At 42.8% G+C, this 25150-nt stretch overlaps 1 protein-coding gene across 1 annotated transcript in view; it reads right to left on the bottom strand.

Moving 5' to 3' along the window:
• The window catches only part of OTOF (otoferlin), a 1162910-nt gene that overhangs the window by 303183 nt on the left and 834577 nt on the right, over positions 1-25150 (bottom strand). The window contains exon 6 of the mRNA XM_078649977.1: positions 452-525. Coding sequence (XP_078506103.1) covers positions 452-525 — 74 coding nt within the window. The remainder of the gene's footprint in view (positions 1-451; positions 526-25150) is intronic.

Genomic DNA, 25150 nt, shown 5'->3' with positions numbered 1-25150 from the left:
AGATTTTCTATCATTAATTACAATATGGCAATTCTTTTTTGAACAATATATAGAACACAATATTTATGACAGATGATATTCTCACTATAAAATTCGAACAAAATACCCTTGGCAAAAGGTTTCCATCTATATCCCTTCAGGCATCCTGAGATCCAGCACTCTAGGTCTCTTTCTTGTTTGGAAACCCAACCTCTGCTGCAGATGGGAGCAGATATCAGTATTGGGTACCAGATTAAGGAATGCTATACTCTTGAAATGATGCTGCAGCGAATTTGTCCCTTTTTTAGAAAAGCATACTTTCTTTCTAATCCTCCTCCCTGACAGCAATGGTGCCTAGGGGACAATTCTTTTGTAGTGCATCTTGTAAATGAAATATATGCAGATACAGGTTTGCATGTGATCAGTTGTTACCACAGTAGCCCGGGCTTAGAAGATTTTCCCAACAACATACCTTGCCTCTTGTTCTCCTCCTTAGGTGGACGAGTCTTCCCCAGTTTCATGGCTGAAAATACTCCTTTACCCACTCTGCAAAGAAATAAAGCAACATTGTATTTTTTGAGCCCGAATTTCCCATACCAGGTAACAAACATCTTGAAGGAAGTCATGGTTTTAAATGAATGTTTGGAAATATTCAATGTAGACATCCCTGGATCTTTGACATTTGATTATCCTTCATCACCACCATAATCATCTTCATGTGTTTCTTATAGTGTGTTAACAGACTCAAAAAGAGCATCCTGATGCTTCAGAGAGTGATAAAAGATGACGGGTGGTCAAGTAGAACATGTATGTTTCTCCCACCTTCCTGAAAGGCTTTAAAAAAGCTGTTGTGATTATGTTTGGTCTTTCCCACAGAGATACAGTTTCACAAAGAGCACATTTGTGTAAAAAACAACTTCATAACTGTCCGAGTCCTGTCAACTCTCTAACCATCTGTGTTGAGAAAAGCAAGTCTGATGGTTTCACTGGATTACTAGATGTAGTAATCAAGAATACACAACAAATGAATTAATCAAACAATCAATTAAACAATAGATTTGTAGAGCGCTACTTGTAACAGATGAGGGGATCCAGGCACTCCCAGGGTCCAGTTGATTAGCCGAATAGCCAGGTCTTTTGGAAATCTGGAAGAGACATCACATTTTGTGCTTTTCCAAAGTCCATTAGGGTCAATGTTCAAGAAGAACCAATTGACACATTGCTTTTCGTTGACGGTGAAGTGTCCTTGGATTGCAGTGGAAGCACATTATTTTCTTACCTGCTCATGCTGAGTGCTATACTTATCTCTCTACATTTGCTACGCTGGCGAATGGGTGACTAGTGTCTCATACCATACACTTGGCCTCGCCACTTTTCAAGAGAGTGAGGATATGAAAACCCATATGCAGCAAAGGAGCAGACATTTTGGAGTCAGGCATTCCTCCAGGACGTCTATGGAAGGAGAAGGTTTCTCTGAAGGGAGGCTGAAGGGACCTGACTGGAGGCAACTGAGGGCGCCTTGCAAATGGGAGCCAAAGGGTTCCCATGCTGAGCCTTGAATGATGTGTCTCTCAAAGATTTGTACTACAGAACTAGAGCCTGTCGTGCTCTGTTCAGGAAGTGCTGTTAGCAAGAGACAGCAAGGATCAATTGATAACCAATAGGCTAGTCAATAAGGTATAACTAGGATAGTCAACAGTCTGCAGTGGAATATTGTGCATAATGCAGTGCACAGGGCAGGCTCAAGCTTTTCTTGACATCACCAAAGCATCCTACAAGAGTTCTTCCACTGTGGAGCATGTAAGGAGTGATGAATGTGGCCCTTTCACCATCACTATCTCTTAACCAGTCACCTGAAACTGTTGCTCCTGCAGGGAGTGTCTATGCTCAGCAGCCAGCTTGCCCCTCAAAGAATCCTACAGCTCTGCTGTGCCCTAATGTATGCCCCCCTCAAACCTGAGTCTCAAAGTATTACAACTTACATACCTATCAGAGTACTAATATGCGTCTGCTTCCCACCTCTTATAAGATATTTTCCTCATTTGCACCACGTGGTGTCTGGCACAGTGAGAGTGAGTGGACTAGATTGAGGATTTTTGTGTTTTCAGCTGTTCCGCAGGGTACGCGGTAATACTGTCTCATACCAGCAGCTCCTTGCTCTAGATTTACTTACGCATGGTAAAAGACACACAATTGATGGACGGAATGCAGAACAAATCAAAACATTCACCCCCAGTCAAGAGATCTGGGTTAAATCCATCATTCTTTTGCACACCATGCCACCCCAGTTTAGACCTGGCCATATGCAAATCAGTCTTGACCCTGTGCCTCATGGGAACAGTCCAGCCCGAACTGCCAAGCCAAGTCCTCCCTGAACTGGAAACAAGCATCCTAGGACCGGTTTCGGGGTTTTACCCCTCATCAGCCAGGATAGCTTGATTCCAGTGGCACAGTGAGCCCAGGACACACACCTGGGCATACCTGGTGCACTTAGGGTGAGAAAGCAAAAGACACACAATTGACAATTGACGGAATGCAAACTGCCAAGCCAGGTCCACCCTGGACCGTAAACAAGCATCCTAGGACCGGTTTCGGGGTTTCACCCCTCATCAGCCAGAATAGCTTGATTGCAGTGGCACAGTGAGCCCAGGACTCACCGTCTGGGCATACCTGGCACACTGAGGGTGAGGAAGCAAAAGACACGTCTGGGCATACCTGGCGCATTTAGGGCGAGAAAGCAAAAGACACACAATTGATGGACGGAATGTAGAACAAATCAAAACATGTACCCCCAGTGAAGAGATCTGGGTTAAATCCATCATTCTTTTGCTCACTATGCCACCTCAGTTTATAAGCATCCTAGGACTGGTTTCGGGGTTTCACCCCTCATCAGCCAGGAAAGCTTGATTCCAGTGGCACAAGATTCTGTTTTGTAAGCCTGTTGGTGCCGGGAAGCTGAACTATTGGTGTCATCTTGACAAGCCCATCTGAGGGAACAGAATCTTGTAATGTTGAAAATAAGTTCAAGGGGGAGCAAGACACGTAAACTCAAAATGGAGGAGCATGATTTTCCTGGGTTAGTCGCATTGTCAAGGTGATGTTACTGAATCTACTAAGCGACAAGTGGATGCCTTCGGTCGATTTGTTCTTCCTCTCGAAGCTATGAAGTCTTTTTTATGACAATGCCTTTTTTTCAGCTTGTGAGATGGATAGTAAAATAACCTCGAGGTGTTGGACCCAAATTAGATGCCTGTGGCAATTAACCTACGGCAAACAAATAAATACAGAAGAACGTGAAAAAAACAGTTTCCAGTTGACAAAGATCATATCAGGTTCCAACAAAGACCCATTCAGGGCATGAAAGCGTTTTTGAGATACAATAATCCTTTTTTGGCATATCATGCATTTAAATGCATATGTTAGTAAACCATTGCTTGGCAACCAAGCCTCAAGATATATCTCTAACAAGCATTGGCAAAATCACTAGTTCTAGAGTTGGCTGCCAGCCTTTTCGCTTTGTCAATGCTTATTTTGTTTTAACGTGGTTCGTGTAAAACTTAATTGTTGAAGGACCTGGCAGGCCTGGGCCAATATTAAAAAAAATGTCTGAAACCTAAAATATTTTTTGATCGCAAAAAGCACACATTGCCATAGTAGCTCCGAGCACTGAAGGAAATCATATTGTGTGCGAATGTTCCTTGTAAAAGAGCAGAATGAATTAAGCCGATGGCTGAAGTGGGCCGACCCACTGCCCCTTGCTGAATGCTGGGATTGGCAGAAGAAAATGTGAATGACACAACAACTGACCAATGGATGAAAAGGGCTGAGACCAAAAGCTCCCATAAGCAAGTTTATTAACTACTCATTTTAATCAATTCAAAAGATCTTGGCTAATTGAAGACCTACAAATTAAATAAATGGAGAAGCAACAAATATACAGTGATCTGCATTAGCTAAAGGACCCAGGTCAAGTGAGGGAATTTTTGTTGAAAAGGCTGGGCCTGAGAAAGAGGGGTTGAGGCAGTAGAAAAGTGGGGGAGAGAAAGGGTTCAAGGTGGGATCTATTCCGTGGTGATGGCTGATGCATACAGTGTCAAGATTTACAGCAAAAGAAGTCAGGAGATCTACTAGTGAAGGCAAGACTCATGACACTTTAAACAATACTAATAACAAATAATAAATTAAGCCATTTTCAAATGTAAGCCCTTGCCCCCAGATGTACAGTAGGATGAAGGAAACAATGACACGAAAAGTATGTATGTACAAGGGGAAAAATAGGTACGTCAAGATCATAACTGAAAGATTAATCTCATTATGCATCAGTGCAGTATTTTACTGTCTGATCCCTCGACATCACATATGCTCATAACCAAAAGCAGAATGCATACAAAATATACTATTGCAATGCTAAACTGTACCACTGACGCCAGAAACCCAAGTGCAGCCTCAAGTTTCTGATGTCTACAAATATCTCTATATCCGAACCTCAATTCATAACCCTCTTTTGCAGGTTGCACCGGTACTCTGGAGCACCTGACTCCAGAAAAGTATATATATGTCTGGTAGAAAGCTTCTGTGGGTTCAGACTCCCTGATCTCACAGTATTGTTTGTATTCATTAAATAGTTTATGTTGATCGAGACTCTCTGACCTCACAATATTTATTGTATGTTAATGCTAAATAGCTTATGTGGCTTGAGACTCACTGATCTCACAGTAGTGTACGCATTCGCTAAACAGCTTTTGATTGAGACTCACCGATATCACAATCTTGTATGTATTTACTAAAAAGGTTGTGCGGGTTGAGACACACTGACCTCATAATATTATATGTATCTGCTAAATAGCATCTGTGGACAGAGACCTCGCTGACTATATGCTTCTGGTTATAGCCTCTGTTGATTGAGACATCATTGACTCACAATATTACATGCATCTGCTAAATAGCTTGTGTGGATTGAGACTTCACTGGCTCACAATATTACATGCATCTGCTAAATAGCCTCTGTTGATTGAGACATCCTTGACTCACAATATTACATGCATCTGCTAAACTAGATTATATGCTTCTGCTAAATAGCCTCTGTGGACAGAGACCTCACTGACTCACAATATTACAATAGCCTCTGTGGATTGAGACTTCGCTTCTTCCACAAAGTATCTGAAGAATGATCTAATGCTTATTTCTCCATTTCAATCCTCAATCACATCCTTAGGAAAATGACAGTTGTCCCTCAAAAGGAATGAAGAAGGAGATGTCCCCAGTACACGAAGAGTGAACCGATTTTCGCTGAGTCCTTTTGAATACTTTTCTTGCTGCAATATTGTTAGCTACATTCGATTGACACTGCATTTGGTCTAAGAGTGAGAGGCTACAGTAACAGCACTAAGACTAGATAGGAAACCTGGCAGTGCTGTGAATGGAAGGGGAATGGGAAAGGATTACCTTTCTATTCTAGACTCTCACTGACCTAATTTGTGGTGGATCTCCCACTACATTCTGTAGGAAGGGGAGGCCTTCGGAGGGCGCCACCACTGCTCCGGGGAGGGCGGAGCCAAGAAAACACTTGTTTTTCACACATATTTAGGTCAAAGCTCCCTACGTTTTTTTAAAATACCCAGAAAAGTAATTTCCAATTTTACCTACCTAGAGCATCCCCGTTAAGAGGATCACTTGGTGAAATCCACCGCCCGAAGCTGGATCTCTGAATCCACCGCTCACAAACAGGTACTCAAATCCAAAATATATGATCCCAGGGAAAAATTGGTGACCTCCTCTTCAGCTTCGTAACAGAAATCCCAAGCTCCACAGGTCTTTTTGGAATATTAGTGACAGCAGCGAAAGAAAACGAATGCCAAAGAAGCCAACAAGGAAAGAGTTGCAGGAGACTGTGAGGCAAAGGCTGCGGGGAACGGCTGTCAGCCGACACCTCACCATGAATATTGGATGATACTTGGTGAACCTGAGACATTAGCAACTGTTCTGAGACCAAGAGCGGTGGAACAAAATTAACACATTTTGGTGGTCTTTGCTGCTTAGGGCACTGGCTCCCAAGATCATAAAATGTAAATTACCAAGTAAGAAAGACAACATATATTGTCAACTCTACTGTGTTGAGTAGCATGTGTGGTGTCTGATTCAGAGGTGGTCGCTTCTCAGAGCCCAGGGCTCACGTATGCTTCTGGGGAACACTTTGTTGCTCTGCATGCCTGACTAACTCTGAGTATCTGGTTACTCAGTGAGTATTAAATATTTACAGTCTGACAGATGAAAATACTGCCTTGTTTTCTCCCTCTGAATCTACATTTTGGGAGTGAGCCAGCTTTGTCTTTTGGAAATTAAATAAGCCATCGCCGAGATGGGATCTCCAGCAAACAAAAGCCCACAGGGAGACTTGTCTCACCTTTCACCAAGGAGGCATCTAGGATTTTACTTCTGAGGATGGAGGGCACAATAGGACACAAATGTGGGATTTTTAAATTACAGTACAACTCGTCTCTGTGTGTTAGAACAGTGGGATCTCTGTAGCACTCCGCCACGCCTCCTCCACCGGCCTGAGAATGCCTTTGAACTCAGGAGTAGATTTTGCCCATTTGTGGGTGTTTAAGCCATTCCATGAGAAGGCACAACTGCTTCTCTCAGAGATGGACTAGACCCAAGGCTTTGTTGACACAAGCACGCCTCACCTTGACAGGCTAGACATTTGGTATTCCTTAAAACCTACAAATGGCAACATCATAAGCTGCTGTTAAGGCAGTGAAAGCAAGATGCAACCCTCCATTACAAAATTATGTTGGCAGTGTGGGTGTGTGTGCGTGTGCGTGCTATGTGTGTGGTGTTTGTGGTCGATGTGGGTGTGTGATTGTGTGCGTTTGAGTGTATGTGTGTGGGTGATGTGTGTAGCGTGTGGGTAGGGATGTATGCAATTCCTGCAAAGAAAGCAAAGCACGTGAATTTCACCAGTTTTTTTCTGCCCGCAGAGTGGAATAGGACATGATCTGCTGCTCCATGGGCGGGAAAAAAACTAAACAAAAGCACAGGGTCTTTTGAAGCAATGTGGAGCATAGGGCTATGAATTTACTGTCATGCAATTAGCACTAATGTAGATACATAGCTCAGCCCCTCACAGTCCATGTGAAAGCAACTTCTCCAGCAGGAAAGTCTGTTTGCAGTGTCTGTCTACAGGGTCCTCCTGGCAGGCTCTACACCCAAGCTCCCCTGCAGCGGGAGTTCATTTGGAAAGCATGGCCAGGGGTCAGCCATTTTATTTAAGTGAATGTACTCACCCTTAAGTTAGTTACAAAGCGTGGCTCTTGACAGCGCCAGATGTAAGTTTATGACACAGTAGTAAATGTGGGAGGTACCAGGAGAGTGGCTGGAAAATGGAGTATACCTACTACCAAGTAGGAGGGGTTTAGGGAGGAGGAAGAAGGGATTTAGGGAGCAATGTGCACCCACTCACAAAAAAGTAAGCTCATTGCTTTCCACAAACTACACTTATAAAGTTCCTATAGGCAAAAATGAATCCAAAACGGTAGTAAATTACTACGGCCAAGAGCTGGAGTAAGTCCAGTAACACACACTGCCAGCCACTGGTACTGCAACACCCTCCCATAAAAAAGAATGGATGTAGGGACTTAAAATAAAACTCGATAGGAACTATTTATTTTTAGTTTCATAAACATTTTTCATTTTCCCTATACTTTACCATAGGGAGATTATGTAGTCAGGGAGATCTTCGTATGGTAAAGTATAGAAAAAAGTAGAAAGGTTTATTACAATTGGAAAAAGTTGTCAAAATATTTTGAGTTTTAATAATGTAAATACATTTTATATGTTTATTTTAAATATAGAAAAAAAGACAGAAATGCAACAGCACTATTAACATACTTTTGAATTACATCTTTAATGACATTAAATATATTGAATACAATTATTTTTAGTTTTAATTAAAAAATAAATGCTCACGGAAAGTAAAACATATTTAGTAAATAATACATGAATAATTATTAAGATAATAGTAATACTAATAATTATTAGCTATTACAGTGTGCGGCTGCCTCTGAAGAGCTTTTCGCCTCTTACAGGAATACAATAACACAGACGAGATACAGATTGCACGTGCAGGATCTTACTGATCGAAAAGGAGGGCCTTCGGGTTCTTTTTAAAGATGGCTCCTGGCATTGATTTTCTCAGTGTAACCGGGAGCCCATTCCATCATTTAGATGCCAGGAAGGTGAAAGACCTGCCTCCTCTTCTGGCTCTGTTCACCATGGGCACTTGCATCAGAAAAAGATTATTGGACCCAAGAGATCTGGCCTGACAACAAGGTAAACGCCTTTTTCTGAAGCGTAGAAGCTTTTTTTGGTAGTAGGCTCTATACGAGAGAACAAGAGCTTTGTATCCAACCATCTAACACAGAGCTTTGTGGTTGATGGTATTCAAATTCTACATTGATAGCCCAATCTCACACAAGAACTGAGAACAAACTCACACAATACCTACTTTTCTTTGTTCTCCTTGGGCGCTTTGTTCTTCTCTTTTCCTTTGCTGGTACAAGCACGTAATCATGAAGAAATGAACAAAAACATAAATCAAATAAATAAATCAAATTATTAAATAAAATAAATGAGGCACACCTACTCCCAGGACATCTCAATGTGTTTTATAACTTCCCTTTATACATATCAAGAACCCTCCTCATCCATCTCTCATCTAAGTGGCCTTAGGATGTCCTCCAACGGTGGCAATGATAGCGTATCAGCCCTCCAAGACCTAGATGTTGAAGTATGACACTAATGAACACACCATCCTTCACATGACATTGAGCATTGGGGAGGGTGGTGTGGCACAGTCTTGGGCCATATCTTTTCTTGGTGGTGGACCCAGGCTGTTGTGCTTTCCCCTTATTCTTCCGAACCTCTAACCCTAACCCTTGGGGCTCCACACATCTTTCTGTCTCCTATGTGTGCCTTATCCAGTCACCGGCAGACATGTTTCCATGGAAGTCAAATGTAACCAGATTCTTGACTCCTTTGATGAAGATCTGGGTGAAGCAATAACATTGTTTTGGGGGTGCTTCTTCCAGTCAGGCTTGGGTAGTCACTGGCTAGAGCGTAACTTGGATAACACCAAAATTAACAATAGTCAGAGGTCATGCTGACGAATGAATGCAGTTCCTGGGCCTGAATCTTTCTCTAAAACATTTCTCATTGTTGGGTACATCACAACACCTTCAGCAGCTCCACTAGTAAGCATAATTTTTCTACAAACACAAGAAAAGCACCTGCATCACAATTCACAGATTCACATGATACCGAGACCTGCTACTTAGATGTCAATAAAACAAACAATTGTTCAATCGCTTTTGCAAGTCCCTTTCCAAAGCACACCCTCAACTTACCAATACATATTTATATCTCCTTCGTATAGGATCAAATTTTACATTAGTCACTCAGTTGGCTGCATATCCCAATCACCTCTTACTAAACTATGGAGCACTCTCTATTGGCCAACCATGTCAGTAACTTCAGGTCTCTTCCTTCACACAGCAGACCATCACCATGCCACTATTATCTAGGGGAATTCAACACTGGGAGCAAGAAAGTGTCCTACACAGTGAAACATTTTGGCTTCAACTTTGATGCAAAACACTCCATGGAACCAAAGATCTCAGCAGTTTTTTCTATCAGGTGAAACCTTAGAAGAAGATCTTGTCTTATTCCCTTGGGTAAAGCCCTTCTTATCAATGTCCACGTTGCTTTCTTGACAGCAGGAACTCCCAATACCTAGGTCTCCCTAAAAAATCCTTAGCTAACCTCTAAATCAGTCAAAATGTGCAGCTCGCCTTTTGCTGAGTGCTGACGAATGCGACCCGGCGCTCCTTTGCGTTGCGCTTTACATTAGCTTGCAATGTTATGTGATTTTTCAAACCTGGACATGCAGAAGGGCAGACCGTCAGAAGTTATATTGAGAACATGAACATTAATCCCTGTCTGCGTAAATTGCATTTTCCATCCTCCGATGCACTACTAACCTATCTAGTAGAGTCTCTTTGTAGAAGACATCTTGACTATTAACTTCCAACCACTCCACTCCAAAGGCTCTGCTGGGGGTTAATCTTGGCAGCATTTTGATTCTGTACAATTACCACTGATTCTTTCCTTGTAAATTTTCCATCGGATAGGCACAGTGAAGCCAGGGCTAATAAACTACAACCTGCCTATGAAAGATGTAAATCACAAGCAAAGAGATGGTACCCTAGAGTACAAACTACTCCTCTGTCATCATCTGATTGCTGAGTTACCACACCTACCCTTACAAAAGAGATTGCTGCATCTGCTTCTGCTGTTGGCCCTCTGCAAGACTAGCCCAGAGCTGATCTCATTTTCAGAGGTAATGTTTACTATTTTGTGGTAGTGGAATTAAAAATGGTGGTAGTCCATTTACAATTAGTGCTCATTAACATCTTTCAATTATCTCCTACGAAAGCTACTCCAGTATATTAGACACCACGATGACTGTTATGTTGTTGCTAATTTCTCAGCTGAATCTATCAATTATTCTTTCCTACAGCAACACATACTTTCCAACATAAACTCTGCATAAGATGGCTTTGTGATTGAAACAGAGCATTGCACTATCTGCCTCTTCTTGCCTTTAAGGCAATCCACATAACTTCTCCCTTTTACCTTAGGGATTTGCTCCAGCAGAACACTCTTGGCAAAAACCTGCGATTGGCCGATTGCAACCTTCCTGCCACCTTACATCTCATGTGTCCCATCCAGATTTGGTCTTTTTTAGTCCTAAATCCCCAATCCTGGGATAACCCAGGGGCAATCATCTCCCATCCAGGTTTCAAAAATGCCCTGAAACAAATGATCTTTTCCCACATACCCACTCCTGTCCTCGTGTGCCCTTATTCAACCCCTTATGATTACCACCACCAACCACCCGTGACTATGTGGGACAACAGTAGTGCCTACTTTTTTTTTTTTTATTTCAGTAATTTTTTTATTGAAAAAGAGATTTATATATACTACTTCAAAGGGGAAAATCAACTCATCATAGGCTCACACCAATGAAGGGGAAAATGTATTTATTTATTTATTTATTTATTGTCATTTTTAAAGCGCGGCGAATACCCGTAGGCGTCTCGGCGCTGGCTGAGGGCAAAGGTCAACATCCAGGAGAACCAACCGAATCTTCCTAACTATTGATCAAACAACCAAGTCTTAAGTTGTCTACGGAATATTAGCAGGGATGGGCTAGTCCTGATATGAGAGGGTAGGGAATTCCAGAGTTTTGGGGCGGCAACCAAAAAGCGTCTGTCGCCCCAGGTGACTGTTCTAGTGCGTGGTACTACTAAATGATTGTGATGGGTGGAGCGGAGAGAACGAGTTGGTGTGTAACGTACAAGATTATGTTTGAGAAAGTGGGGGCCATGATTGTTAAGTGCCTTGTAGACAATACACAGCGATTTGAACTTAATTCGACTGCGTATCGGGAGCCAATGAAGTTTCCTGATGGTGTTGGAAACAGGTGCAAACTTGGGAAGTCCCGAAAGCAGCCGGGCTGCTGCGTTTTGAATTGACTGCATCTTGTTTGTCACTCGATTTTGGGCCTGTAGGAAGAGGGCATTGCAATAATCCAAGGCGGACAGCACCAATGAACTGATCAGGGTTTTCCTGGCTGAATCCGGTAGAAAAGGTAGAATTTTCCTTATCATTTTGAGTTTCATGTGAGCCGTGGCTGCAATTTTGTTAGCATGCGCCATGAAATTGAGACCCACAGTCTCACACCAATGATTTTAGTAGATTTTAAAAAATTAGGCTTCATAAAATTTTGTGAGACTATACTAATGTAGGCAAATTATGCCTTTCCAACTGTTCCCTTCATTCACTATGTGTACAGAAATTAATTGTATGTACATACATGTTCTATAAAGTTAAAACTAGCTACAAAGCAACGTTGGATAATGCGCCTGGGTACACTGTGCTGGGTAAATTGCCAGCTGATCCAATTTCAGTAAATAACAAGAAGAGAGTTTGGACCGGTACCCCTGCAGCATCCATGATCCACTGATGCTCGATAAACTCATTCTCAGAACTTGAACATCTCATTATCATATGACAACACTGACAAAGGTTAGAAAAAGCAATGACCTATGAGAAGACCATCCACAGAATATTGACGCCTGATGACGACAAGCTACACATGGCAGACATCTTATTGACATCCCGGAAGGCCATGAGTCACAGACCGAGATAATGTGATGAATGACCGATGATGGTCCTGTGCAGCAGCCTTGCTTCGTGATGCTGGTGAACAAGAACACCACATGATCCCACCGCTAAATGGCGATAATTTCTTTAACACATCATCATCATCGTCTCAAGATTGTATATATATTGCAACACCTTCAGCAACCCCACTACTAAGCATCATTTTGCTAATAACACAAGAAAAGTAATTGCAGCATAATTCACAGATTCCCAAGCTGCAGAGAGCTGCTACTCAGAGAGCAGTAAAACAGATGAGTATTTATCGCAAAGATCCTGTCCAAAGCCCATCATCAACTCACCAATACTCATTTATCTCTCCTACATTTAGGATCACATTTTACATTATTCACTTAACCTGCTGCATACCCCAATCCCCTTTTACTAAACCATGGGACACTATTGGCTAACAAAGTCAGTAACTTCAGGTCTCTTCTTCCTCCACACAACAGACCATTGTCATACTACTAATATTTAGGGGAATTCACCACTGGGAGCAAGAAAGTACAAATGGAACTATGGAAGAGGTATGGTGCAGCGTCGAGGGGGTCTGACTCCGGAACACGGGGGCTCACAGTTCGATCCCTGGTGCCGGCGGCAGGTTAGCCCAGCACCTTGTGACTCTAGTCAACTGCTCGCTTAATCTTCCCGACGACCTCCAGCGCTGGGACACCTCGTCTGAGGTAGCTGCGCGCTTTACAAATGCTGGTATTATTATTATTATGTACAGCAGGTCTCAACAACAACAGGATAGAAGTGCAAGACTCAAGGTCAACCATACTGAAGGACAGCTGACCAAAGACTAAAGTACAACGGCACTGAAGTACAGCAAGATTCACTTACAAGATGTCTCAACTACAGCAGGCCCCAAGCACAAGACGACTAAAGTACAACAGGACTAAAGGACAGCAGGACTCCAACATCAGAAAGCCACATACAACTGGAATCAAATGCATCATTAATCAAATGCAACAAGACTGTCTTACTGCCATAGTAAAGTTAATCTGTACTGAAGTATAATAGGAATCAAGTACAACTGGACGCATGTGCAACATGACTAAAGTAGAATAGGACCGAAGGACAGCAGAACTCCAACATAAGAAGAGTCACCTACAACAGGAGTCAAACACATCAGGAATCAAATGCAACAGGACTGCCTTACTATCATTGTAAAGTCAACTGTACTTAAGTACAATAGAAATGAAGTACAACTGGACGCATGTACAACAAGACTAAAGTAGAATAGGACCGAAGGACAGCAGGACTCCAACATAAGAAGAGTCACCTACAACAGGAGTCAAACACATCAGGAATCAAATGCAATAGGACTGCCTTACTATCATTGTAAACTACAACTGTACTTAAGTACAATAGGAACAAGTACAACTGGACTTGTGCAGCACAACTGAAATACAAAATGACTTAAGTCTAACAAGAATCAATTACAACAGGAATCAAACACATCAGGAATCAAATGCAACAAGACTGTCTTACTGCCATAGTAAAGTACATCTGTACTTAAGTATAATAGGAATCAAGTACAACTGGACTCATGTGCAAGCAGACTTAAGTGCAACAGGGCTTACATCCTGTAAGAATCAATTACAACAGGAATCAAGCACAAATGGACTTATGTACAAAATACTTAAGTACACCAGGACTCAACATCAACAGGATTTCAATAGAGCAGGACTTAAATACAAAACCCAATACCCACTATTCTAAGACAGTAGGACTCAAGACAAAAGTACAACAGCACTGAAGTGCAGCAAGATTCATTTACAAGCTGTCTCAAGTACAGCAGGCCCCAAGCACAACAAGACTAAAGTCCAATAGGACTCCATCATAAGAAGAGTCACCTACAACAGACATCAAACAGATCAGGAATCAAATACAACAGGACGGTCTTACTACCATAGTAAAGTACAACTGTACTTAAGTATTTTAGGAATCAAGTACAACTGGATTTATGTGCAACTAGACTTAAGTACAACAGGACTTTTGTGGTAGTTGAATTACAAATGGTGGTAATACAGTTACCATTAGTGCTCGTTTAGATGTTTCAATCACCTCCTAATCAAACTTCTTTGATAATTAGATACCACGATGACAGTAAAACTGTTGCTATTTTCTCAGCTGAATCTGCCATTTTTACCTTCCTAGATCAACATGTACTTTCTGGTACAGACTCTGGGTAGGATGGCTTTGTCATATACAACTGGGCATTGTACAAGCTGCTCCTTCTTGCCTTTAAGGCAATCCATAGAACTTCTCCCTCTTACCACACAGATTTACTCCATCAGAACCCTTTTGGCAAAACCTGCGATTAGGTGAATGCAACCTTCCTGCCACCCTACATCTCACGTGTCCCATCCAGATTTGGTTGTTTATGGTCCTAAGTACCCGATCCTGGGATAGCCTGTGGGCAATCATCTCCATTCCGGGTTTCAAGAATGTTCTGAAACAAATGACCCTTTCCCATATGCCCACTCTTGTCCCCATATGCCCTTATTCAACCCCTTATGGTTACCACCACCTACCGCCCTCGACTATGTGGGAACAGCAATAGTTCTTACTTCAAATGATAAATGTACTCATCAAAGGCTTACACGGGTGATTTTAGTAGATCTTAAAAGAATTTGGCATTTTTAGAACTCTGTGAGACTATTCCTGGAAATGTATGCAAATTATGCATTCGAAGTGTTCTCCTCATCCACAATGCACTGCAACTAACTGTATGTCCATACATGTTTTATATAGCTAAAACTGCCTACAAAGCAACTTTGGACAATCTGTTCGGGTACACTGTGCTGGGAAAATTGCCAACTGATCCAAATTCAGTAAATAACAAGAAGAGTTTAGACCGGTCTCCCTGGGGCATCCATGATCCACTGGTGCTCGATAAACTCCTTCTCAGAACTTGAACATCTCATTATCATATGACAACACTGACAAAGGTTAGAAAAAGCAATGACCTATGAGAAGACCATCCACAGAATATTGACGCCTGACTCATACATATTACATTGATGCAGACGACGACAAGCTACACATGGCCGACATCTTATTGACATCCCGGAAGGCCATGAGTCACAGACTGAGATGATGTGATGAATGACCGATGATGGTCCTGTGCAGCAGTCGTGCTTCGTGATGCTGGTGAACAAGAACACCACATGATCTCACCGCTAAATGACGATACTTTCTTTAACACATCATCATCATCATCTCACCACTTTCAGCAACTCCACTAGTAAGTATCATTTTGCTAATAACACAAGAAAAGTCAGCGCAGCATATTTCACAGATTCATGAGATACAGAGAGCTGCTACTTAGCTGTCAATATAATGGAGAATTGTTCAATGGCTTTCACGTGATCCTGTATAAAGCCCACCATCAACTCACGAATACCTATTTAGCTCTCCTACATATAGACAAAAGTTTACATTAATCACTCAACTGGCTGCATTGCCCAATCACCTCTTACAAAAGCATGTAGCGTTCTCTACTGTTGGCTAACAGTCAGTAACTTCAGGTCTCTTCTTCCTCCACACAGCCGACCATCGTCATGCCACTATATCTAGAGGAATTCAACACTGGGAGCAAGAAAGTACAAGTTGGCCTATGTACAACAAGCCCTAAGTACAGCAGGTCTCAGCATCAACAGGACTAAAGAGCTGCTGGGTGTCAGTAGAGCAGGACTTAAGGTCAATAGTACAGAAGGGCAGCTGACCCGAGACTAAAGTGAAACAGCACTGAAGTGAAGCAAGATTCACTTACAAGATGCCTCAAGTACAGCAGGCCCCAAGCACAACAAAACTAAAGTACAACAGGACCAAAGGACAGCAGGGCTCCAGCATAAGAAGAGTAGCCTACAGCTGGAATCAAACACATCAGGAATCAAATGCAACAGGACTGCCTTATTACCATTGTAAAGTACAACTGTACTTAAGTACAATAGGAATCAAGTACAACTGGACTCATGTGCAACAAGATTAAAGTACATCAGGACCCAAGGGCAGCAGGACTCCAATATAAGAAGAGTCACCTACAACAAGAATCAAACACATTAGGGATCAAATGCAACAGGTCTTACTGCCCGCGTAACGTACATCTGTTCTTAAGTATAATAGGAATCAAGTACATCTGGACTCATGTGCAACACGACTGAAACACAAAGTGACTTAAGTCTAACAAGAATCAATTAGAACCGAATCAAGCACACATGGACTTATGTACAAAAGACCCAAGTCCAGCAGGACTCTACAATCAACAGAACTTCAGTAGGGGAGGACTTAGGTAAAACACTCAAGCCTCAATGCTCTAAGACAGCAGGACTCAAGATTAAAGTACAGCAGCACTGAAATACAGCAGGGCCAGAGCACAAACAAGAAGCATATAGAACAAGCAATCAACTACTACGTTTTTCACTGTCCTTTTTCTGTGTTGGTTTGCTTTTCCATTTTTGCAATAAAGAATATCCCTCTCATTAATTTGTCTAAGACACCATTCAAAAAAACTGTACCTTTTTTCCAAATAGTTTTTAGATACCAATGTATAGCATGTTCCATTTTAAGTTTTTATTTTATTTTAAGGCGTCGCACCATCTGAAGCACTAAAGGCAAGTCAGACGAAGGCTGTTTAAATAAACTTTAAACTCAAGTTCAACATAACTTAAGTAGGGTATGAATATTTGTGCCAGGGTTGATTTTAGTTTCCAGCCCAACCCCTGGCAGGTCTGAAAGAGGAAACACATCCCCTCTGCGGTTTATCAGCCTGAGCATGAGATCACCACACCATGAAAGGCTTGGATGAAAGGAGGAGCAGTACACTTGTTGTTCTGGTGAAAACCAGGCCAGTCATTGCCTATAGTGAAGCAACCGGATTTAGAGCACGCAGTACTGAATCATCAGACGCCTCCCTGGGTCATACAATCTATCCGTTACAACTTTGGGGTACAAGCAGCCAATCCCCTCCACTCCCACCATGTTCCATGTCCACTCAAATTATGAAGCTGCTGCACAAACAAATATAAAATGCTATCATTTATATAACCCTAAGAATGCCTTAATGTGAACGGGGCTGGTGCCAAGCTTTAGAACAGATTCTGTTTTTTATTCCAGGGTACCTGAATGGCAAAATGCTGGCCTTTTTGTCCTTCTCCTTAGATTTAGCTCTGCAAATAGAAAGGTCAGTCAGTTCAGACAGAGCCCAGGGCAGTGAACTGAGGCAACAAGTCACTCTCATGCATACAATAACAAGGGAACAGTTCACACCAATGCAATGCTACATTTAACACCACAGCAACCCTTGAGCAATAACCACAGCACACAGCCTGCAGGAGCTTGTTAACTGAATGCACTATTAGGGTGACTACCAGACCAGACTCTAGGTCACTCACAACTATGGGTCCAGTTCTAAACCTTTCACCTACAAATCACTGGTTTCAGGTGTGTTAGTCTAAGTAGTTCACTGAAAGCAGGATAGTAGAGAGTGAGTAGTTGTCTCTGTATGACAAGTGCTGCAGAATGTTCCTCAGAGGAGCAATGGAGCAATCAGACCTCTGACACCCACCACCATGGGGTGAGGGTAAGGTAGAACTCAGCTCTGACTGGGAGGAGTATGGTTCAGCAGAGAGCTCCTTCCCAATGCCCCTTCAAGCTGCCATCTTGAAACTTCCAAGAATGCTGTGCAGTGTGCTTGCTGCTCCCAGAAACAGCTGTTCAGGGTGAAGGGATGAGGTGGCGTAACTGGATGGAGTAGAGACTACCACCTTCTAAAACTCTTCACCACCATTTTTAACCCACTGCACAGAGAAGAACTTTTGAGAAGCAGAAGAAGGAAGCTGTACATTGATGAAGGGCCTCTGGAGTGGAAGGGATCAGGAATTTTGTTGGACTCAGCCACCCGCTTCCCTCTTGGGTGCAGTAGAAAGTGGACCTGCTGGGGACCCTGAAGCGAGGCTGTTCTCTGGGACTTCTATGGACTGGTCCTGGCTGCGGGTGTCCTAGGAGTGGGTATTACGGATGTCTGCGGAACACACAGGCACTTTGCAAGTAGTGGAAGGTCTTGGGTACTTGGGGGATGCAGGTAGGGAGAGTGGTCTGGGTTGAGAAACGTGGAATGATGCTTCAGGAAAGACCCCAATGGCTGGGCAGGAGGGCAGGTCAAAAGCTCTTTCAGACCATTGGTACTAAAAGAAGGAAGCAAAAGTGCAAAGGGGCTGTAAAAAGAGCAAATGAAACCACAAGAGAAAGAGACAAAAAAATGAGTAGGCCAACCGGCCCTCAAACAGCGCTTGTGACGGATGGCGTGCACCACGAAGAGCAAAATGAAACCAACCTCAGTGAAACGGCCTACTGGGGTTAGAGATAACGTATATTCAGGTTGCTGCTTGTGCACAGTTTCATTTGTGCTCCTGGTGGTTCCTCTGAGGATAGTGGGGCCACTAGGTTGAGGAAAATAAAATAGCACCTAGCCGTTCTGAAAATATTGCCCTGCGGAGCTCGAGGCCAGTTGTGTTCCTCCAGGGGACCAGCAAGACCAAGACAAGAGTACCCCCCCCCCCCAAAGCGTTCGAAGGCAGCCTCACACTCCCTTCCCTGAGAGCGTACCCACTTTACCCACTCTCCCGCACGGGAGCAGCAGAGTGGTTACCTCTGTTCTCCCTCATGGAAGTGCCAGGCCAGCGGGGGAGGAGTGAGACCACGCAGATGAGAAGCCTAGGTCTAGGTTCTCACCCAGTGCCCAAGGGTGCCCAGGAGGGCCCTGAAATCATCAGCAGTTGCAACAGATATGACCAGCAGAGCTGGTGGCTGCATCAAAGGTGACAGAAAGAAATAACTTCGGGTGGAGGAACGCCTCAAAGGCCTTCAGGCACCGATGCATATATTTCTAGGGTGCCCAGAAAGGCAGAGAGACCTCCAAATAGAGAGGTTATGGATTAATGGACCGATTCAATAGTAGAAAATGGCTTTCAGTTAAATGTTAATGGATTTTTACTGTAGTTACAGAATGTCAACCCTCATAGGCATGGCTTTTTAACATGTTGGCTGGCCGCCGATTTTGCGGAAGACGGGCAGCACCAGCGAGGTAGTGCTGCCGTCGGCCAATGGCCGACGGCAGCATGGAAGGGGTTAATAATGAGTGTCAAAATATGTATATTATTGTATTGCAACATTTATATAGTGCTTACCACCCCTATGTGGTGCACCAAAGTGCTTGCCTACCTGGGTAGTCTGCCACACTGTGTTTGGTTGGAAGTGCGTTGTTTTTTTATTTTATCCTTTGTCGGAAGTGTTTTCATATTGTGTTATGGAACACAGTGTGATGGATGAAGAAGTGTGAGAGACGGACGTGCAGTTTGTGGTTTTCAGTATACTGGCAGCTTTGAGCAGCTCTGCAGGTCCCGTTTTGGTATTTCTTATGTTCATATGTTCATAGTCCACTTAGCTAATTACTGCACAGGGATGTCCATTCAGAGATATTTTGTTTAATGTTCATGGTCCTGAGGAGGCATAGGATGAGGGGAGACAGGTTGGTCAGATCTAATCGAGTGGACTTTGTTAATATCATCCAAAATCTGTTTCTCATTGTGAAATGGACCTACTATGTAGCTATGCAGGACCTGCAGTGGTGGACAAAATTAGAGTCCTCAACTGGCCAGCGGCATGTGGCAGGTCTCTATAGTTATCCCACGCCTGATCAGGTGGTAATTGGTAGTTTACTGCTGTGGACTAGGAAACTACTGGGTGATGGACATGCCCTTTAGCAGTTTTGTCTTATGTGAGTGTAAGAGTGTCAAGCAGTAAAATGAATTATTAGGCAGATTGTGTGAGCTACCATTGACTGCCTGGCTGCTGAGTGTCGTGGTATTAGTTTTTCCGTGATATGTTTTGTATTGTGAATGCATTATGTATTCTTCCCTACCCCTGACGAGGCACTGTTGTATGTTAACGCTGAGCAGCATGCTGCTCCAGGTCCCGGGTTCAGTAGATTTTTTTGCAAGTTATTGGTGGTTATTAGGATTAGTCTTGTGCTCCACAGGAACCTTTCCATAACTTCACTCCAGTTTTGACGTGGTAGATTACAATAGTAGGTATTAGGTGTTTTCTTAAATGTCAGAGGAGATACGGGATTTCGTGCATTTGTTGATGGTATTAATAGATGATTTACAGGAGATTAGGTATTGTTGGGCTGCAGGGTATGACTTTTAAAGGAGAGGTTGTGATCTTTGAAACAAGGTGTGGGCAATTTACAGAGACACAATAATGTGGACTGAGGCATGCCAGCATGTGACTTAGTGGAGGATGTGCTGAAATAGCCGAGGTAAGTAGAGAAAGTACATGTCTTTGAAATGCTCATATTCTATGGTTGCATTTATGGTGGTACCCTATGACAACGCTAGTAGGCCTGACCATTTATAACAGCATACCGTATATTTCCTATAGATATATATGGGTGTAGTGTGGATTTAGAGGCCAGGGTCTGCTGATGCGCCAACCATTAAACGTGTCTCAGATCTTGGGGGTCTAATCCACATTCAGAGGAATATTTATTTGAGTACCGTGACCTGCGCCCATGCATTCTGCTTGGCCCTTTGGCGTGTGTTTCCAATAGTTTTTCCACATGCCATCGTGTAGATATTTGTAATTTTGTGTGTAATATTTAGTTTTTGAATACCAAAGTACTTTGCCTTTTTAAAGAAAGAGCACTGACTGGATATTAATATTTTGAGTAGACATTGATTTATTGAGTTTATTTGTTGTGTTGGTGAGCTTTCAGCCTACAGCACATACCTGAGTAAGTCTTGAATTTCTGTACCTAAAGTCTTAAAAGTGGTACTTGTTGTTTTGGGGGATCTCACAGTATATGGGCCGTAGAACACCAGAGGCAATAGACCCCATTTGTTACAGTTGAGGCCCAGTAACTTCTGACTGCCTTGGAACTCTTTATCCCAGAGTTCTCACAGAATAATCTGTAACCTGTAAGGAATTTGTGTCATTGGCCTAGGCCATCTTTCTCTCCTTGGGTGCGTGTCAACACCTCTTCATTACTGAATGCAATGCACTTTCTGAGAGTAACTCTAGCTAAGCAACTTATTAAAGCAACTGCACACCACTCCATGCTTCATGCAAAACACGGTACACACACATCAAACAGAAAAGAACGAGTGACAGGTTGGGAGGGGTAGCGATACCTGGGGTCCTCACTCTCCTCCCTGTTGTGGAGAAACAGCAGACGTCATTATTAGAGGCATCAAAGACACAATGCCCCACCTGGGTCTTATTGGTCAGGTGGTCTTGGCTGCGCGTCCAGCGCGATATCCCACCGAAAGCCGTGGAACTGCGATCTTGTATCATCATGGTCGATCAATGACATCCACCCAACCTTCCCACTGGCCATGATCTGCATGATTCATGTTATCGTGAACATTACCCAAGTACAAACAATGAACGTGCAACAATGGCCCTATCATACCTGATCATGGCAATTGCCCAATCAATGATAGACCAATACTTTATGCTGTTAGTCTTTGTAAGAACTTTCATCTAGGATCAAAGTTAGGAACAAAAACATGACATTTCCATAAATCTTTTTCCCTAATTTCAAAGGGGTGGGTGCAAGAGAGGTTGAGGATCATACAATCTCACTGCTGGTTGAGACTTCATGGACAAGTTCGAAACGACAAACAAAACATTGACCTCACCATCTCCAAAAGCTTGTATTGTGGCTAAACTTTAGGTTGGTAAAGTTTATTAGAGTCTTCAAGTGTTCAATTCTGTAGAATTAATGGCATTCATGCTACGATTGCTAGCGCCCATGTGACTGTGGACCTCATTGGGAGTTTAGTGGATGGGTATTCTGCCACATTGGTCATGGAGGGGAAACAACTTTTACATCACAGTGATTTCACCGCGATGCCATTACAACGCCATTAGCACGCAATGCCATTACTACGCAAGTCATAACATCGACTTGCAGTAGAGGGCGCGCTAACAATAGGAATAGTATAGTTTACTATTCCAACACCTTTCCTACTGTTACATAGGCTGGAGTTGGAATAGTAAATTATATATTTCTAATGTCAGCGCGCCATCTACTGCAAGTCGATGTAATGACTTGCGAGTAATCGCATTGCGTGGTAACAACGCGGTCGTTGTAACAACGGCTTTGTAATGCCACGCAATGTAATGACTCGCGTAGTAAGGAGTCATATTCGTGATGGAGTGCCCGTCCGCCAGGCTCTAAATCAGGCCCTAAGACTTCAGATTTACAATGGAGCAGGAGTCCTAGAATTGCCCATTCCTAGAGTCCTGCAATGTGATGTATCATTGCCTTTCAGCTTCTAGAATCCCATCTACACATTCAAATACAAAAAGAATTTACAAAGAGTTGAAACTAGAAGATCTTAGATGGCATCAGCACTTCTTGATGCCACACTAGTGCGGCACGATGCCTTGTGCTGTGGTTTAGTGAACACAGACCTTCCAACATCTGACATTTTTCACGGTAAGCGGGGAGGTGTGGGACCTTGGAGTGGGGGTGTTACTTAGTGCTGAACACAGTCTAGGTCACTTCTACCCCCCCCCCCCAATAAAAACAAAAATAAAATAAAAATAAAAAGTTTAAAGCCGATGTCCTAGGGAGGTTTCACACCCTATAATGGACGTCGGCTGTGCAAGGCCTCACAACATGAGTTGGAAACTCACCCTGTGAATTGGTTTCCAGCTCATCTTTTGTTACATCGAGTGATATCGGCTCTTCACGCTGACTGACACCGTATAAAAGGAGCAGATATCGTGTGTCACGTGGGGGAACGGTGTGAGTAGACAGGCCGGTGAACGCTAGGTAGTGATTTTTCATTTCTATACAATACACTTGGCATTTATACAGATACATATTACATGAAAGTAGTTTTAACGATTTAAAGGAAGAACTTAAATATGTAGGCATTAGTATGTGGGAAATTGTGTCTATAATACAAATTCCTTTGTGTGCATTCATGACGATATTACACACAAGAGTGTGGGTGGGCTTTAAAAGGGGAAACGGCCATTACAACGAAGCCGTTTCCACGAAATCGTTAACCACGCATGCAGTACAACGCATGCGTGGTTACCACGAAAGCCTTTACCACGCATACCTTTACTACGAGGTTTGTAGTAAAGGTATATGTGGTAAAGGTAAAAAGCAAAAAAAAACACTCCTGAAGTCACGTCGGGTTATGTATTTAATCAGCGTCGTTTAAGAGAAAGCGGAAAATAAACTTCCGCTTTCTCTTAACGACGTATGACGTCACCCTGCAGGCAATCGAGGTAAATGTTATGCGTGGTAAACGAATTCCGTTGTAACGCATGCGTGGTAAAGGCATGCGTTGCAACGGAATTCGTTGTAACGTCATACATTCCTTTAAAAGCTATGCATTTACAGGGAAGTAAATAAAACCCTTGCCAGAGACAGTCAGATGCATCCCAGCTTGTGTTGTGCTGATATGATGGGATCACATCAGCTGAGTGCTCTGTGCCAGGGCTGACAGAAAGTGATAAATGGCTTTGTATATTTCAAAGTTTCATGTATTATTCTGACTTTGTTAGACAGCCTAGGCCTGATTCTCTATATTTGCTCATGCGTGACTTGACCAGCAAACAGCCTTTTTTTAGAGCACACCCCGCCTTTCTCCTTCAGCAAGGTTTGTTCTCTGCTCACAAGTGGATTCACTGCCATAAAGATTTTTGTGTGAGTAAATCTTCAAACAGAAGCAGAGAGTGGGCTGGCAATGTGAGGCTTAGGCATTTCAGAGCACAAATACCATTTGAGTTTGTGAGCACACACAGATTTACTTTTCTCAAGGGCAGGAATTAATTAGCTTTCTTGGTTGAGAAGTTAAAATGAAAACCTCCAACATTTATGAGCGTCAGGAAAGGGGGCTTTCCATGGGGAAAAATATTCCTTGTGGAGCAAAGAGAACAGAAAAAGTTAGCAAATGCATGTGCAAAAACTTATATTTTCTTTCTATACAAAAATATACCCCTTGATTCTGATAGGCACACATGGAATTCATTCATGTTTTCCAGTAGTATGCCAGGGAACCTGTGACTGTAGAAGCTTTCCAGGAGCAACACGAAAAATATTTATGAATTTCAAAACTGAGTGTATTTACACCCATGCGAGATCGCAATGCTGTGGGTGGAGAGTGACACATATCTTTGTATTCTGGCCCCCAGACTCCATCAAAGGAAGCCACACAGCCTGCCGCGCATGCGCCCTGATATGTAGTGCATTACAAAGCTGTTTCTGATCTAAAAAGAACAGTAAGGCCTGCTGCTAGCACCTTCGTCTGACACATCAACAACTGAAAGTTCTGTCCTTGATGGTCACCTTAAATAGTTAATCTAAGTTTTAGAAATCTGTCCTTTCTGACGGGTTACCATTTCTTTTGCCTTTATCTGAAGTTTATTTTTGCTGGCTGCAGAACGCTATGCACCTGCTAACCAAAGATAAGTGTGTGTGTGTGCTCCTCTTTTCAACATGATGGAATTGGTATACTCCTGACTGGCATATTTAATGTAGTATATGGTGCCAAGGTGTACCCAGGGCCTGTACGTTAAATGCCACAAGCGGGCTCCAGCACCCATTGTGCCATCCTCTTAAATGACAATGTAAACATGACTGCAAGCCTGCCACTGGTAGCCTGGCCTGAACTGCAAATTCAACCTGTCAACAAAACCCATTTGGAGGGCCTAAACTTTCCTTTAAAATATTTATATGTCACCCCAAAGTAGGCCGTGTGTTCTAAAAGGCAGGGTATAATGTATTTAAAAGTAAGAACCGTAAAAGTTTAATATTAAACATGTCCTTGTAGTGAAAAAGCCATGAAAGCGATTT

The sequence above is a fragment of the Lissotriton helveticus genome, chromosome 6 (assembly GCF_964261635.1).
Source record: "Lissotriton helveticus chromosome 6, aLisHel1.1, whole genome shotgun sequence".
Classification (NCBI taxonomy): Eukaryota; Metazoa; Chordata; class Amphibia; order Caudata; family Salamandridae; genus Lissotriton; species Lissotriton helveticus.
The sequence above is the reverse complement of the archived record's forward strand: the minus strand, read 5'-3'. Positions and strand labels throughout refer to the sequence as shown.